The sequence below is a fragment of the Astyanax mexicanus genome, chromosome 1 (assembly GCF_023375975.1).
Source record: "Astyanax mexicanus isolate ESR-SI-001 chromosome 1, AstMex3_surface, whole genome shotgun sequence".
NCBI lineage: Eukaryota > Metazoa > Chordata > Actinopteri > Characiformes > Acestrorhamphidae > Astyanax > Astyanax mexicanus.
Genome location: NC_064408.1, coordinates 33,485,000 through 33,501,486, shown reverse-complemented (window position 1 = coordinate 33,501,486; position 16,487 = coordinate 33,485,000). Strand labels below are relative to the sequence as shown.

General features: G+C 37.4%; 1 protein-coding gene across 2 annotated transcripts; it reads right to left on the bottom strand.

Annotated features, from left to right (window-relative positions):
* Positions 1-4,265: 4,265 nt before the first annotated feature.
* On the bottom strand, positions 4,266-12,315 carry LOC107197936 (E3 ubiquitin-protein ligase TRIM16-like). Of its 2 annotated transcripts, none has more exons than XM_049466599.1 (6): positions 11,183-12,315; positions 10,313-10,408; positions 8,474-8,707; positions 8,121-8,280; positions 5,283-5,342; positions 4,266-5,135 (listed from the first exon to the last, which is right to left on the bottom strand). In XM_049466599.1, exons 1-6 carry the CDS (start codon positions 11,765-11,767, stop codon positions 4,615-4,617), a joined length of 1,656 nt encoding a protein of 551 aa, XP_049322556.1. In that variant the 5' UTR covers positions 11,768-12,315; the 3' UTR covers positions 4,266-4,614. The 2 variants fall into 2 exon arrangements, with proteins under 2 accessions (XP_049322556.1, XP_049322557.1); XM_049466600.1 differs by having other exon boundaries at positions 8,474-8,695.
* Positions 12,316-16,487: the final 4,172 nt, after the last annotated feature.

Genomic DNA, 16,487 nt, shown 5'->3' with positions numbered 1-16,487 from the left:
TGATTTTTTTAATGGAAAAACTGAACACTGATTTACTCCCAGAAAACAAATTTGCACTTGTGGCCCACATATCATGTAGTATGATGGCACTGAAGAGTGTCAGATGCAGTTTCTGTCACTTGATGTGACTCATCTTCTCAGAACAATGTAACTCTGCCCCACCCAAAAAGAGTATGCGTAAACCACAAGATAAAGATTGGAGTTGAAGTTGTTGAATTCAGGCCTGTGAAATTGTTGCATTACTGTACAATTTCAGCACAGCACTGAAGATGCCCAGTGAAAGCTCCATGTGCATTTTGGGCTCAGGTTTTTGACGAACAGCAGCTTCAAGATGGGACAGATGTGCGTTCCTTTAGGAGACTCACTTGTCACAGCCGAGCACAACAGATCCAGTTGTTCCAGCACAGGAAGGTCACCATTGTTTGCCTCAGCATTTTGGCCACTAACTAAAACACATTTACTAATGTATTTATAAAATTAATATTAACTACACAAACCAAACCACAAGTTTTATTAAGAGACAAGAGATACAAAATAAAAAAGTGTAGCTATTGTTGTCTTGTGGTGTGTTTAGCTGTGTTCATTAGTCAGTGCAATTTACTGACCAGGCAAGTCCTGGAACCATGAACTGAAGTAAGACAAGATTCCAGAGGCATCCAGAAATTTGTGTAAAGCAATAAGGAGCTCACAGGCAGCTTTAATTGTTGGCCATATTGCCATCAGCTGGTTTATGATTCCTCTAAGCCTCTGCTGAGATGAAGCAGGAGATCTTTCCCCCATGTTGGAATCAGAATGATCCTCAGCCAGTGTGATTATCACTTGGTCAGAAGTCTGAGCGAGTGACATTGTGATCAGAGGCGTGATCAGCAACCAGCAGATGTGGGTTTCCTCCTCCAAATGAGAAATCCAGTACGCTGCAAGCTAATTTATATTCCTGGACGACTCTAAACCACACCTTCTTTTTAAGACAAACATTTCAGAGCTGTGCAATCTGAAGTGAGGTTTCCATTATACATCTGGAGATGGAACTTGTCTATTTACATTAATAATTAAATTTGCCGTCACCGTTTTCACAACAATTTAAGGCCAATTCAGCCCAACATTGTTGTTGCAGCCACTTGTGCCTGATATGTAGCAACAAATTTGTCTTGCTAACATTGCCACAACAAATTAAGCCTAAAATGCGGCCACAACAACTTGGGCCTAAAATAATGTCCAAACAACTTTGGTCCGAGGTTCTCTTACACCATTTTGGGCCTAAGACATGGGCACAAAATGTTGGCCTAAGACACTGTCACAGTTGCTCAAAAACACCTTGCACATAAACTGTGTTCACATCAACTTAGACCTAATATGTGATTTCTTCATTATAGTTTTTATCAAACTTTAATTATAAACTCTACATGATTATAACCAAAAAACATCTGTGAAAATCAGGACTAATAACCTTCAGACATATTGTAACAAATGTATATGATTTTACTTCTTTGGATAGTTTGGCAGGAGATTAAGAATAGCTATTTTGCATTTATATTTCACAATAATATGAAATAACATTAAGACCGCAGTTAACACTTTTCAACCAAAATAACTCTGCTTCTTAAACTAGTTCCTTTCAGGGTTATAAGAACCTTGGAGCTTATTAGTGAACCAGCATGTATTTGCCAGAAGTTACCAGCTTTAATGGAAATGAGGATACATCACAGAATATGCCATTAATGGGGGGAGTTGCACTACGGCTCTTGGTTCGCACTGAAAAAAACTGCTATTCTTCCAGTCCAGCTGACAACAAACATTATGTGGTCTGTAAAATATATTTTTTGTGTAGAAATGTGCTATACAGTTTAAATAATAACACTGTTGGACTAGTTTAGGTCAATCATGGCTATATTTTCCATTCAAAAGAAACAAACCAAAAATATTTTACATGACAAGAACAAATGACTCAGCATTAATTTCAGTTCCAGTGAAATCATAAGGACTTACAGGAAAATCTTGTGACAAGACAATACAAAGAAACCTGGACGTGGCAGGTGACAAAACATTTGAAAGAACAATGCAAACCATTATGTAATGATAAAGAAGAAGACATTGTTGCATTGTTTGTCTGTGGAGGGCCATGGTCTTCATGACAAGAGGTGAAAAATTCTATGAAACTAAACATCATTACAAGCATTATTTAAGAAAATTTAACAAGGATAGATTTTACTTCATTCAGTTTCTAATGTTATCCCACTTTCTCCCCAATTTGGAATGCCAATCTCCAGTCATATGAAATCCACCTATTGCCAGCAATGCCCACCAACACTACAAAGGTAAAAGCTGGCATATGCCTGCTCCTCTGATACATGTGACATCAGCCACCACCTCTTTTCTAGACCACAAAAATGCAATCCTGTCAGGCAAGTAGCTGCCAGTCAACCATGTTTTGATATAAGCTGATATGACGTTTCACATACGCTGGATTCCTGTACTTTTCCACTACTGTAAGTGGTTCACGATCACAAAGTGATTCACGATCAGTAGTGCAGTACTGTGTGCCTGAACACAGAACATCAGAGCTGGGTTTGTCAAAAGGATCTAAGCAAATTAAACTGCTTTTAGAACACTGGACCCAAATAAGTACAGAATTAGTACATTTTCAAGCCTGATCTTTAACTCTGTAATTACAAGTAAATGATGGTGCTCCCCAGCTCAAATGTGACAAACTGTAAACACCACAATACAGTTTATTTTTTACTGTCTGCATTAAATCAGTTAATGAACTAAAATCCATGTAAGCTACTAGATTTTAGGATCAGATTTAGTGATGAAGTAAGTGTAACCTGAATAAAGTTTCTACAGCAGAACAGTCAGCACTAGGTAGAAGCACTAGGTGAGAGCGTCCTCTGGAGGAAGATAGTAGACATAATAGAAACTGAATTTGTTTTCATCAGTCATTCTATTAGTTTCAGACATTTTAGTAGTACTGAATTCTTAAATATTACTAATATTAATATAGACACTCATTATGCTTTGGTTAAATTGACATTAAACCAAACTTCTGTATACAGTAACATTTTCAGTTTAAACAATCCCCTCCAAACACCACCCACCCACAACCTTTCAATTTGTTAACTAAAAAATAGTGTTTAACCTCTTAACCTTAATTTTTTTAAATACATCCACGCTCTCTGCACCACAAACTCCAATACACAATAGTGATGTTCGATGCCACCAATTTCCTTTCCGATCCGATACTGAGTAAAATTCGGGCTGGTATCAGCTATACTGATCCGTTACCGATACTTTGTGCAAATACAGCTAATCTTAAAATGTAGTGTATTTCATATCATAGCTTCATGAAAAATACAAGGTATCCAAATTATTTATATAATTTATAATTATTTATAATATTTATAAATTTCTGTATTGAATTCTTAATCCTATTTAGATTCAACTATGCATGGAGTCTCTCCATAGCCTACGATAAGAGAATACAAACACTTGCTGTTTTATAATACTGTGAGACTCAAACTAAAATTGGTAGTAAAATTTGTTGTAAAACTGATGTACATAATAACAGACATATTTTATGAATACCAAAAGTTCACCATGGCAATTACTATAATTTAATGACACGTAGTATATGTATTCTACTTTAAATGATCAATTAAACGATTAATTCTTTAGGAAACCTTATTTGAATAAATAATCTCATTGATACACATATTTTACTCTAAGCTGAACTTTTGCAGCTTTTTGTTAAAACGTATTTATTTCGCTACTTATTTCATAACCATATTTATACACATGGTTTTAAAAAGTTTGACTGACACTTTAATTTAACCAACAAAAATCTGAAACTTGTAGGAATTGGTCTGCCAAATAATAAGATAAAATGCATTCTTAGGTTGGCAAAGATAAAAGTTAAATCTATGAAGTCTAGAGGCGTGTTTGTCTTGGCAGTTTTTAAGTAAATTACTCTATAAAGAAAACCTTGAATGGCAGTATTAGCAAAGCAATTGGTTTTTAATATACTGAATGCATTATTTTACACTGAATTACATTTCTGCACAGTGTACTTATATGGGATTGAGTAGAATTAAAGTTATAATGCCGCCAGTTTCCAAAAGTCCAAAAGATGATGATGCTTAATTTTTCAAATACTGTTCTCAGGTTCACACTTATATACAGTAGACTGAGCACTTTACCAAAAAACCAGAAGTTTTCTTTAATATTTTAAAAGTAGCACTTGCATATAATAACATGGTGTTTCCAGCAGGTAGAAAAAACTTAACTTTTATTGAAAGGCTGGTAGTTCAAATAAAATCAAAAACTGCCTTTTGAAATTTGTTAAAATGTTTTATTTCTCACTGTAAAACAGCTTCAAACAGCAGATCCACTAATTTATAAATTCTTAAATCTAACATCACTGCTGTAAGTTGCAGATGTACCAAAATTTAGAAAAATGTTAATATACACTGTTGTTTAAACACACATTAAAAAAGCAAAGGTAAATTGTACTATAAACTGTACTGTATTTCTCAAAAGACAGCATTTTATAGAATCACTTACAGTACTTACTAATACATTTACTATACGAACATGCATTCATTAATTGATTATTTGGTTTTAAACTTTATCACATAATCTTACAGTTCCACCAACCCTGAATCCAGCGTAGAGGGGCTGAGTAAATGTGGTGTTAAGTGCATAGAGGAGGGTCATTGTATCAGAGACGCTGTAGAAGGACAGAAGTCCTGCACTGTGATCCAAATACACTCCTATTCTGGAGGATGGAGGAGCTGAGAGATAAGTCTTAATGTTGTTGTGGTAAAAAGAGAGAGAGGGGTAACACTGTAGACTCCAGGATTCACTGTTTCCTCCAAACCAACACTTATTACCACCCCCTTTCCTACTGATCTCTTTATACGAGACTGATATGTACACATAACGTGCACCGCTCCACTCAGCTTCCCAGTAGCAGCGTCCACACACACTCTCCTTACTCAACACCTGATAGTGAATTTTAAATCTCTCTGGATGATCAGAGTATGGCTGGTCTTCCTTACTCCGCTCTACCATTCTGTCATTCTCAGACAGAATGAGGGAACGATGCGCTGTGTTGGGATCCAGAGTCAACCGGAAGAAATCTAAAAACAGAAAAACAGCATTTTATTTGCCTGGATGTGACAGAAGGTTTGTGTGTGTAAATTATTGCAATATATAATATGCAAAATAGTGTCTGTATATATGTGTGTGTTTGTGTGTGAGTGAATGTGTGTGTATGATTCACATACATTGCATGAAGTCTTCTCGGTTGCTTTTAGGTCCTACGGGTAAAATCTGAACTGCTTCATCTGTAGAAACGCACAAACAACAATTCAACAGAATGAGTGCAATAGACAGTATTTATATTTATTTATTTATTTAATATCATTATGCAGACAAAAAGATGAAACTAATGTTAAAAGTATATTTTTGTTTGTTTCATTTATAAACTTTTAAAGAAGATCAGAAACTGTTAACATCACTCTCATACTCACACTGCTTACAACCCATATCAGAACGATCACATTTTGATTAGTGCACACGAATGCCACTACAAACTTTACAAGTTGAAGGTCTTATATTATGTTTATATTTTGCGCTTTGTGCTCCGTCTCACAGACTGATGTGTGCTGAATTACTGTTCTGGCATTTGGTTCTTCAGTGGACGCTTGCCGATGATTTAGGGGAATATGTGTGCCTTGCATGTACACAGGGTGTTTGTGTAAGTGTGTGCGCGCGTGCAAGTACACCCTTTGCTTTGGGAAACCCTTTTTCACAGTACCTGGTGAGCCTGGGAGTACTGGACATGTGGTTTATTTTCCACCAGAGATATCGGTCTTCTAAGTTGTATTTGGCTAATCAATTCAAGTTTGTCATTGTTTGATGAGATAAGTGATCAGCAAAGCATAAAAAAAAACTTGTTATTGACAATATTGAGAATACAGCTAACTCAGATGAACACATGCCCTGACAAGCAGCCATAGGTATTCACAACTAAAGCAAAAAAGAAAGTGGCAGACCTGCAGCAGATAATTTTACATGTTATTGTTTCTGTGAACTATTATCCCAATTTTAAATCCAGAAGTCACTCAGAAAGGTATTTTCTGTTTTCATACGGGAACAGTGTTCTATTTTGTAGTATTTTGTTAACTACGTTATGCTATGTCCCTATTCAATAGTTTATGCAATATATTTAACTCCTAATGCGATTTTCATTTTATCATTGGTTGTAAGTACAGTTGTGGTCAAAAGTTTACATACACTTGTAAAAAAACATAATGTTATGGCTGTCTTGAGTTTTCAATAAGTTCTACAACTCTTATTTTTCTGTGATAGAGTGATCGGAACACATACATGTTTGTCACAAAAAACAGTCATAAAATTTGGTTCTTTCATAAATTTATTATGGGTCTGCTGAAAATGTCACCAAATCTGCTGGGTCAAAAATATACATACAGCAACAAAATTTGTCAATTTTGGTGATGTAGCGAGTTGTGTCAATCAAATTAGCTTCATGTCATGGCCTCTTCACTTCTTGTAAGTGATTCTGATTGACTACAGCTGTTGACTTCTCATGAGCCCATTTAAATAGGGCTCATTTGACCCAGTGATTAGACTCAGCTACAAAAGCTACAATGGGAAAGTCAAAGGAACTCAGTGTGGATCTGAAAAAGCGAATTATTGACTTGAACAAGTCAGGGAAGTCACTTGGAGCCATTTCAAAGCAGCTACAGGTCCCAAGAGCAACTGTGCAGACAATTATACGCAAGTATAAAGTGCATGGAACAGTTGTGTCACTGCCACGATCAGGAAGAAAACGCAAGCTATCACATGCTGCCGAGAGGAGATTGGTCAGGATGGTCAAGAGTCAACCAAGAATCACCAAGAAGCAGGTCTGCAAGGATTTGGAAGCTGATGGAACACAGGTGTCAGTCTCCACAGTCAAGCGTGTTTTACATCGCCATGGACTGAGAGGCTGCCGTGCAAGAAAGAAGCCCTTGCTCCAGAAAAGGCACCTTAAGACTCGGCTGAAGTTTGCTGCTGATCACATGGACAAAGATAAAACCTTCTGGAGGAAAGTTCTCTGGTCAGACGAAACAAAAATTGAGCTGTTTGGCCACAACACCCAGCAATATGTTTGGAGGAGAAAAGGTGAGGCCTTTAATCCCAGGAACACCATGCCTACTGTCAAGCATGGTGGTGGTAGTATTATGCTCTGGGGATGTTTTGCTGCCAGTGGAACTGGTTCTTTGCAGAAAGTAAATGGGATAATGAAGAAGGAGGATTACCTCCAAATTCTGCAGGAAAACTTAAAACCATCAGCCCGAAGGTTGGGTCTTGGGCGCAGTTGGGTGTTCCAACAAGACAATGACCCAAAACACACATCAAAAGTGGTAAAGGAATGGCTAAACCAGGCTAGAATTAAGGTTTTAGAATGGCCTTCCCAAAGTCCTGACTTAAACCCCATTGAGAACATGTGGACAGTGCTAAAGAAACGGGTTCATGCAAGAAAACCATCACATTTAGCTGAACTGCACCAATTCGGTCAAGAAGAGTGGTCAAACATTCGACCTGAAGCTTGCCAGGAGCTTGTGGATGGCTACCAAAAGCGCCTAGTTGCCGTGAAAATGGCCAAGGGACATGTAACCAAATACTAATGTTGCTGTATGTATATTTTTGACCCAGCAGATTTGGTGACATTTTCAGCAGACCCATAATAAATTTATGAAAGAACCAAATTTTATGACTGTTTTTTGTGACAAACATGTATGTGTTCCGATCACTCTATCACAGAAAAATAAGAGTTGTAGAACTTATTGAAAACTCAAGACAGCCATAACATTATGTTTTTTTACAAGTGTATGTAAACTTTTGACCACAACTGTATGTATGAAAAGACGTTCACGTGCCAGTTGGTAAATTTTAAAAAGGTACACACTGAATGTCTATATTAATACTGTAATCACAGAGAACCCTGGATCTCATCAGCAGCTCTGTAAAGAAATGTGAGTGGGTTTGTTTCTCTACAGTGATCTGAATAAAATGACTTGTATTCTTCTGTCTGACAGCAGGACAGCAGCTCTCACCATGTGGAGGGATTTTCCTGAATTCCTCTCTGCAGAATTCCTCTAGTCGCTCTTTCAGCTCAGAGAGAGATTTCCTCACTCCATCAAATGAGGAATGTTGATGGACAGTGATGCTGGGAGAGTCCTCAGATCCAGAAGAGACACAGAGAGACTGGAAACTCTACAGAGAGAAGAAACACAGTGGAGGAAGATAAAGGTGGAGAAGAGAAATGAAGGAGCTCAGAGCAAATTAGACTAAAGAGAAACTTGGGATTCCAGACAGCTTTATTTATTGGAGCTTCATGAACTTTTGCTGAGAGGAGTTTTAGAAGCTTGATGAGGAGCAGCTTCCTCTGGAGATCAGTGAGAGTTACCTGGAGGAAATGGATGTGATCCTCTGTGTGTGAGAGCTGCTCCAGCTCAGTGTGTCTCCTCTTTAGATCAGCCATCTCCTGCTGCAGTTTCTCCAGGAGTTCTTCAGCTCCACTCAGTTCAGCCTTCTCCTGATCTCTGATCAGCTCTGTTACCTCAGAGCGCTTTTTCTCAATGGAGCGGATCAGCTCAGTAAAGATCCTCTCACTGTCCTCCACTGCTGCCTGTGCAGAGAGCTGTTACACACGCACAATTTGACACACATGTGCACACATGGATTTTTTTTTACGTAGTTGTGAGAATTAACCTGGATCTGCCGATGGTTTTAAAAGGTTCTACGAATCACCCCAAATTGCATTTTATTTTATTATTGTTTCATCTTTGACATTAAAGAAAGATAGGACAGTGACCAAGGCAACTGCTGTATTGTAAAAAACAAATGATGAAGCTCACCTGATAAAAGTAATTACTAACTCTACAATCATACGGCAGGTGAGGGTGGACGGAATCTGATGTTTTTTTGGCTGTTCACGTTCTATTTAATGTGACGCATTGGTTTGTCTGAAGAATTTACAAAACAGTGTAAAGTATTGCTTTCATGGTTACCGGAATCACAAGAGCTCGCTGTAAAAAGGGCATGTTATTCGGTCCTCTATGATTTGTGTCCATTTTTAAATTAAAATTTTAGGCTTTTTATGTTTCATTAATGCTACAGTTGCATCACACTGAGCAGTTCTATACGGACACAAGCATTCTAAACTGACTGGACCAAAGACATCCGTCAAAATATTTAGGAGCTGTTATCCCACTATCCTGTCGATGAAAACCTCATTTATAAATGTTGTCCACTTCCTATCTATTAATGTCAATGTGATAATTGCATGAATTCCAATCTGGCTATCCAGCATGAGTCACATTAATTAGAACTGGATATGTGTCAGATTTCAACCACATCCTGCTACTCATTCAAGTGGGCCAAAGCGAAATTGAAAATTTCAGATTCAATGTGTTTTGTGACATCCACAATGCTACAAAAATTACACACCTAGGACACAACTGATGAAAGATCATATGTGGCAGAATATCATACAGTAGCCCACCATGATGAGTGAGTGAAACCATGGTAAACTATGAACCACAAACAGAAAATTGTAAATTTCCTTTACTCTTCTCACTTCAATCAATTATACTACTTCTTCTTCCTGTACATTTTTTTATTCAATTAATTTTTCACATATATCTGCAGGTTGACCCCCATTAGCTCTTCATGCCTGCTACAAATACATGCTTGATGCTCAAATACTATTTTTTTAATTGGGAAACAAACAGTATAATTTAGAGCTACCACATATGCTAACAACATGTATGTACTAACTATATGGTAACTATTGTTTAACATTTTAGTTCAGATTAGTCAAAACTGTGCAAGCACAATAAAAAACAAAAGTTTAATTTAGCTATCTTTTTAAGAATAGCAAGAAGCTCCTTTCAACCTTACCAGCAGCTTTTATTAGTAAGGTTTTAATGTTAGTAGGTTCCTCTGCTAGAGGAAAGCCATATTTTACAGTTTAAAACAGGGATATTTCTGGGGACAGCTCCAGAAAACGGGGGTTTCTGGGTGTATTGTAGGGAATTGCATTACTTGTTAGCTACATTATTCAAACATATTGTGGTTTATCCCCTATATTATTTATCATAAAGGAGAGCTATTAATCTGAGGTATTTATTTAACGTTTTATTTTTTATTCACTTACTTAAATATTGTGTCTCAGCACAGCTCTCACTGTTTGGAGAAAATCCAGACAAACCTCTGATACATCAAATGTCTGATCAGTTCTCACCTTAAGAGTGTTAACAGTCTGTTTCAGCTCCTGCAGCTTCTTCTGCTTCTCCTGGATTTTATGCTGAAGTTTCTCATGTATCTCTTTCAGATGATTCTAATAACAAGTAAATGTTATTATTGTGGGTGTGATGCAGCCTAAAGAACCAGTTAACATAAGCAAAGGGACAAGGATGTGTCAATCACTTTTTACGCTAACCCAGCGCTCATTGTTTTATTTTCTTCAATGGATTTCACATTTCTTTCCTGTTTTGCGACAGTGCTGAGAGCACTCAATCGGTAGCAATGTCAAAACACTGGTATACTTACACTTGGAATCTTTTTAAAAACAGATTGTCTTTAAATATATCATGTATTGCCAAATGTAGTCGTAGGGAATTACATTACTTGTTAGCTACATTATTCAAACATAGTGTGGTCAATCCCCTATATTATTTGTTGTAAACGAGTGCTATTAAGGTATTTAACGTTTTCTTTTTTAAATATATCATGTAACACATTAGCTGAATAAAAATTGATTGACAACAAAAATATTGCATCTGATAGGCTGCAGTTAAAAGTAATTGGTAGGTACCCCATCCACTGGCCATTACGTTGTAAAAACTTGGAATTATGCTCTTCAGTTTCTATAATAAAGACAGGGCAGTACAGTTAGTGCTTTGTTTTTTATCTAAAGAGCTGTTATATGGTTATTGGCGCTCTCTGAGGCTACTTAAATTACTAACTGTCCCTGTTTTTTAAACAATTGTCTGCAAAAATACAAATATTTAAAATCAACAACTGAAACAAGAGTTTTAAGTGTGAAAAACATCACAGTATAGACTATAAATCAAGTTAAAATTTATTCATATAAAAGGTGTATATTTCTCACCTGTTTTATGGTTCTTTCTAGTTTAGCTGAGATTGTATTGTGGTCTTTGTGTTCCTCCATTGCACATAATTGACAAATATAACTCTGATCAGTACGACAGTAGATCTCGATCAGTCTGTCATGCTGAGAGCAGATCTTCCCGTGGAGCTGGGTGACCAGCTTGTGTTTCTTCAGAGCAGGAACTTCATAGTGAGGTTTAAGGTGAGCTTCACAAAAGGAGGCCAGACACATCAGACAGGTCTTGATGGCTCTGAGTTTTCTCCCGGTGCAGAAATCACACTCCACATCTCCAGCTCCAGCGTAATGGGGAGCAGGAGAAGCAGCTTGGAGTTCTGTGTTCTTCTTCAGTTTCTCCACCACTTCAGCCAGCATGTTGTTTCTGCGTAGAACAGGCCTTGGAGTGAAGGTCTCTCTGCACTGGGGGCAGCTGTAGATCCCCCTCTGATCCTCCTGATCACAGCAGCCATTAATACACACCATACAGAAACTGTGTCCACAGGGAACAGTCACTGGATCCTTCAGCAGATCCAGACAGACTGGACAGCTGAACTGATCGTGATTTACTGAAATACTGGACTCTGCCATTCTTCTAGACTGAGAGAGAGCAGCACTCTTGAGCAGGAGGGGCTTTCTGCTTTCGTGCTGCGTCACCGAAAACGGTCTGATTGTCACGTTATTCACATAGCCCTTTCCAGCATGTTCTTTGCGGGCGATTTAAACAAAGAGCAAAAATGCGATTTTTTTCTATTAGTTATCAATGAAGGCACACCATATGTGTATATTCTAATTGAAAAACACATTTTTATTATTAGCTAAGGTTTTTTTTTTTTTTAAGTCTATGGTTAATTCATAAAACAAAGGGTATTCCAACGTGTGAGCTCCCAGCGTAAACTCACGTGTTTCAAACACCCCCAGTATGGCGTCATTTTACTGCCAAAAGTGAGAAGGGTAATGCTGCAGGCCGGAGCACCAGTGGGCGTGGCTAAAGGGCGGAGCATGTGTCAATCATTTTCGACTGCAGCCAATCAGATACTACACTTTCGTTGTCAATCACTTTTTATTAAGCCAATCCTCAGACAGACCAAGCTGTCCATCATTTTTTACTGCAGCCAATCACCTTAACAGATCTGGTAAAAGAAGGCGGAAACTGCATTGCTACTGGTTAAACGTAGCGCGATTTAAACTTCTGAACAGCGGTGAAGCTGAATGTGAATAAGTATTTTACACAATACTACATTAACAGTTTAAACACATTTATGTGCTACTGTAGTTAGACCTGCCTATATGCCGCTCTTAAACAGAAGTAACTGAATGAAAACGTTAGAAAAGCCCTGACTTTTTAAAGATTAAAATACTTGTTTTTCTGGAATGGCACTTTCGTGATTTTTTTTCCTTTATTGCAGTAATTGCATTAAATCGTGTATACGTACAGTTATGGTCAAAAGTTTACATACACTTGTAAAAAAACATAATGTTATGGCTGTCTTGAGTTTTCAATAAGTTCTACAACTCTTATTTTTCTGTGATAGAGTGATCGGAACACATACATGTTTGTCACAAAAAACAGTCATAAAATTTGGTTCTTTCATAAATTTATTATGGGTCTGCTGAAAATGTCACCAAATCTGCTGGGTCAAAAATATACATACAGCAACAAAATTAGTCAATTTTGGTGATGTAGCGAGTTGTGTCAATCAAATTAGCTTCATGTCATGGCCTCTTCACTTCTTGTAAGTGATTCTGATTGACTACAGCTGTTGACTTCTCATGAGCCCATTTAAATAGGGCTCATTTGACCCAGTGATTAGACTCAGCTACAAAAGCTACAATGGGAAAGTCAAAGGAACTCAGTGTGGATCTGAAAAAGCGAATTATTGACTTGAACAAGTCAGGGAAGTCACTTGGAGCCATTTCAAAGCAGCTACAGGTCCCAAGAGCAACTGTGCAGACAATTATACGCAAGTATAAAGTGCATGGAACAGTTGTGTCACTGCCACGATCAGGAAGAAAACGCAAGCTATCACATGCTGCCGAGAGGAGATTGGTCAGGATGGTCAAGAGTCAACCAAGAATCACCAAGAAGCAGGTCTGCAAGGATTTGGAAGCTGATGGAACACAGGTGTCAGTCTCCACAGTCAAGCGTGTTTTACATCGCCATGGACTGAGAGGCTGCCGTGCAAGAAAGAAGCCCTTGCTCCAGAAAAGGCACCTTAAGACTCGGCTGAAGTTTGGTGCTGATCACATGGACAAAGATAAAACCTTCTGGAGGAAAGTTCTCTGGTCAGACGAAACAAAAATTGAGCTGTTTGGCCACAACACCCAGCAATATGTTTGGAGGAGAAAAGGTGAGGCCTTTAATCCCAGGAACACCATGCCTACTGTCAAGCATGGTGGTGGTAGTATTATGCTCTGGGGATGTTTTGCTGCCAGTGGAACTGGTTCTTTGCAGAAAGTAAATGGGATAATGAAGAAGGAGGATTACCTCCAAATTCTGCAGGAAAACTTAAAACCATCAGCCCGAAGGTTGGGTCTTGGGCGCAGTTGGGTGTTCCAACAAGACAATGACCCAAAACACACATCAAAAGTGGTAAAGGAATGGCTAAACCAGGCTAGAATTAAGGTTTTAGAATGGCCTTCCCAAAGTCCTGACTTAAACCCCATTGAGAACATGTGGACAGTGCTAAAGAAACGGGTTCATGCAAGAAAACCATCACATTTAGCTGAACTGCACCAATTCTGTCAAGAAGAGTGGTCAAACATTCGACCTGAAGCTTGCCAGGAGCTTGTGGATGGCTACCAAAAGCGCCTAGTTGCCGTGAAAATGGCCAAGGGACATGTAACCAAATACTAATGTTGCTGTATGTATATTTTTGACCCAGCAGATTTGGTGACATTTTCAGCAGACCCATAATAAATTTATGAAATAACCAAATTTTATGACTGTTTTTTGTGACAAACATGTATGTGTTCCGATCACTCTATCACAGAAAAATAAGAGTTGTAGAACTTATTGAAAACTCAAGACAGCCATAACATTATGTTTTTTTACAAGTGTATGTAAACTTTTGACCACAACTGTATGTGTGTGTGTGTGTGTGTGTATATATATATATATATATATATATATATACGTACACATAAGTATACACGATTTAATGCAAGACAGACAGACACTTTATTGATCCCCGAGGAGAAATTTTGGAATTACTGCAATAAAGGAAAAAAATCACGAAAGTGCCATTCCAGAAAAACGAGTATTTTAATCTTTGATTTAAAAATATCTAAAGTCAGGGCTTTTCTAACGTTTTCATTCAGTTACTTCTGTTTAAGAGCGGCATATAGGCAGGACTAACTACAGTAGCACATAAATGTGTTTAAACTGTTAATATAGTATTTTGTAAAACACATTCAGCTTCACCGCTGTTCAGAAGTTTAAATCGCGCTACGTTTAACCAGTAGCAATGCAGTTTCCGCCTTCTTTTAACAGGTCTGTTAAGGTGATTGGCTGCAGTAAAAAATGATGGACAGCTTGGTCTGTCTGAGGATTGGCTTAATAAAAAGTGATTGACAACGAAAGTGTAGTATCTGATTGGCTGCAGTCGACAATGATTGACACATGCTCCGCCCTTTAGCCACGCCCACTTGGGCTCCGGCCTGCAGCATTACATAGATGCCAAAAGTCGAGAGCAAAGTTTTTGAATGCAAGAGTCTATTTCATGCAGCGTTCACGGATTTTATTTGCTCGCGTGTAAATTATAGGTGTGCTCACACGGATTTTATTTGCTCACGTGTAAAATATAGGTGTGCTCACACAGATTTACCATGCTCTCTCTCAGATTAACTCTCCTCTTGTACGAATCTGCGCGCGCGCTCTCGGATATATCACCCTCGTGTGCTATTTGGCTGTTACTCGCGCTCAAATTCCTCCTGTGTGCTCGAGGATCGGTCCCTGCTGGAGCTCGGAGCTTTTCACTGCAACAAAGCTGCCAAAAGTCTCCAGCCAATCAGACGTGACAACAGGATTTGACCAATTAAATTCCAAATGCTGCTTGCTCTGCATTCTCATTGGTTGAAAAAACTGCAACGAAATCCCCCGCCATCCTGCCCCCTGTAACTTCTACTGTAACGTTGATTTTTAAATAATTTTAAGCAAGAATATTATAATGTATTATTCTAGAGCAACATATTTCAGCTATTAATGTAAAATGCCTTGTAGTTTATATTTAAGACATGTATGTGCAGTCTAAGATCTCCTAAAATAATAATAATAATAATAATAATAATAATAATAATAATAATAATAATAATAATACAAAACTATTATTAATATCCTTGCTTAAAATTATAAAAAAAATCAAATAATATATAATTATATATATTAGTATATGTTGCTATATATATTATGGTATTCCGAAATTCATTCCAGCTCTATTGAGACTGCCAATCTGTTATCTAGCTCTGAGCTGATAATGTAATAGTACAAACAATACAAAAATATTTGTTTTATTTAATTTGGAATTTATTAAGTAAACGTTGATTTTTTAATCATTTTAAGCAAGGATTTTAATAATAGTTTGTTATTATTTTTAGGAGATCTTGCTCATATAGAGAGACTGCACATATATGTCTTAAATATAAACTACAAAGCATTTTACATTAATAGATGAAATATGTTGCTCTGAAATAATACATTATAATATCCTTGCTTAAAATTATTTAAAAATCAACGTTACAGTAGAAGTTACAGGGGGCAGGATGGCGGGGGATTTCGTTGCAGTTTTTTCAACCAATGAGAATGTAGAGCAAGCGGCATTAGGAATTTAATTGGTCAAATCCTGTTGCCACGTCTGATTGGCTGGAGACTTTTGGCAGCTTTGTTATAGTGAAAAGCTCCGAGCTCGAGCAGGGACCGATTCGCGAGCACACAGGAGGAATTTGCTGACGCTGGAAGAGTCCTCAAATCCAGAAGAGACCCAGAGAGACCGGAAACTGGAAGTGCTCTCAATCAAAGCACAAACATCTATTTAACACTGCTAAATGCAGTATTTATTCACTATTATGCCCAAAAACACAGTGAAATGTGCTGTAATAAATAATATTATATATATTCTGAAATTTAAATTACAAAAGGATGTACTTTGGCTTTGATAAAATACTCCTAAAGATACATATGACTTAATGAATAAACAATGAAGCATCATTAGTTTTCATGTTTTTAATATTAATCTACAATGTAGAAAATAAATTAAATTTAACAAACAAATAAAGAAAGAAAAACATTAATTGAGACATGTCCAAACTTTTG

Excerpts from the sequence above, each read along its gene's own strand:
- LOC107197936 (XM_049466599.1), bottom strand. The coding sequence starts at position 11,767 with ATGGCAGAGTCCAGTATTTCAGTAAATCACGATCAGTTCAGCTGTCCA. Across the intron at positions 10,409-11,182 it reads TAGAAAGAACCATAAAACAG|AATCATCTGAAAGAGATACA; the intron begins GTGAGAAATATA and ends ACTTGTTATTAG. Across the intron at positions 8,281-8,473 it reads ATCACATCCATTTCCTCCAG|AGTTTCCAGTCTCTCTGTGT; the intron begins GTAACTCTCACT and ends TTCTCTCTGTAG.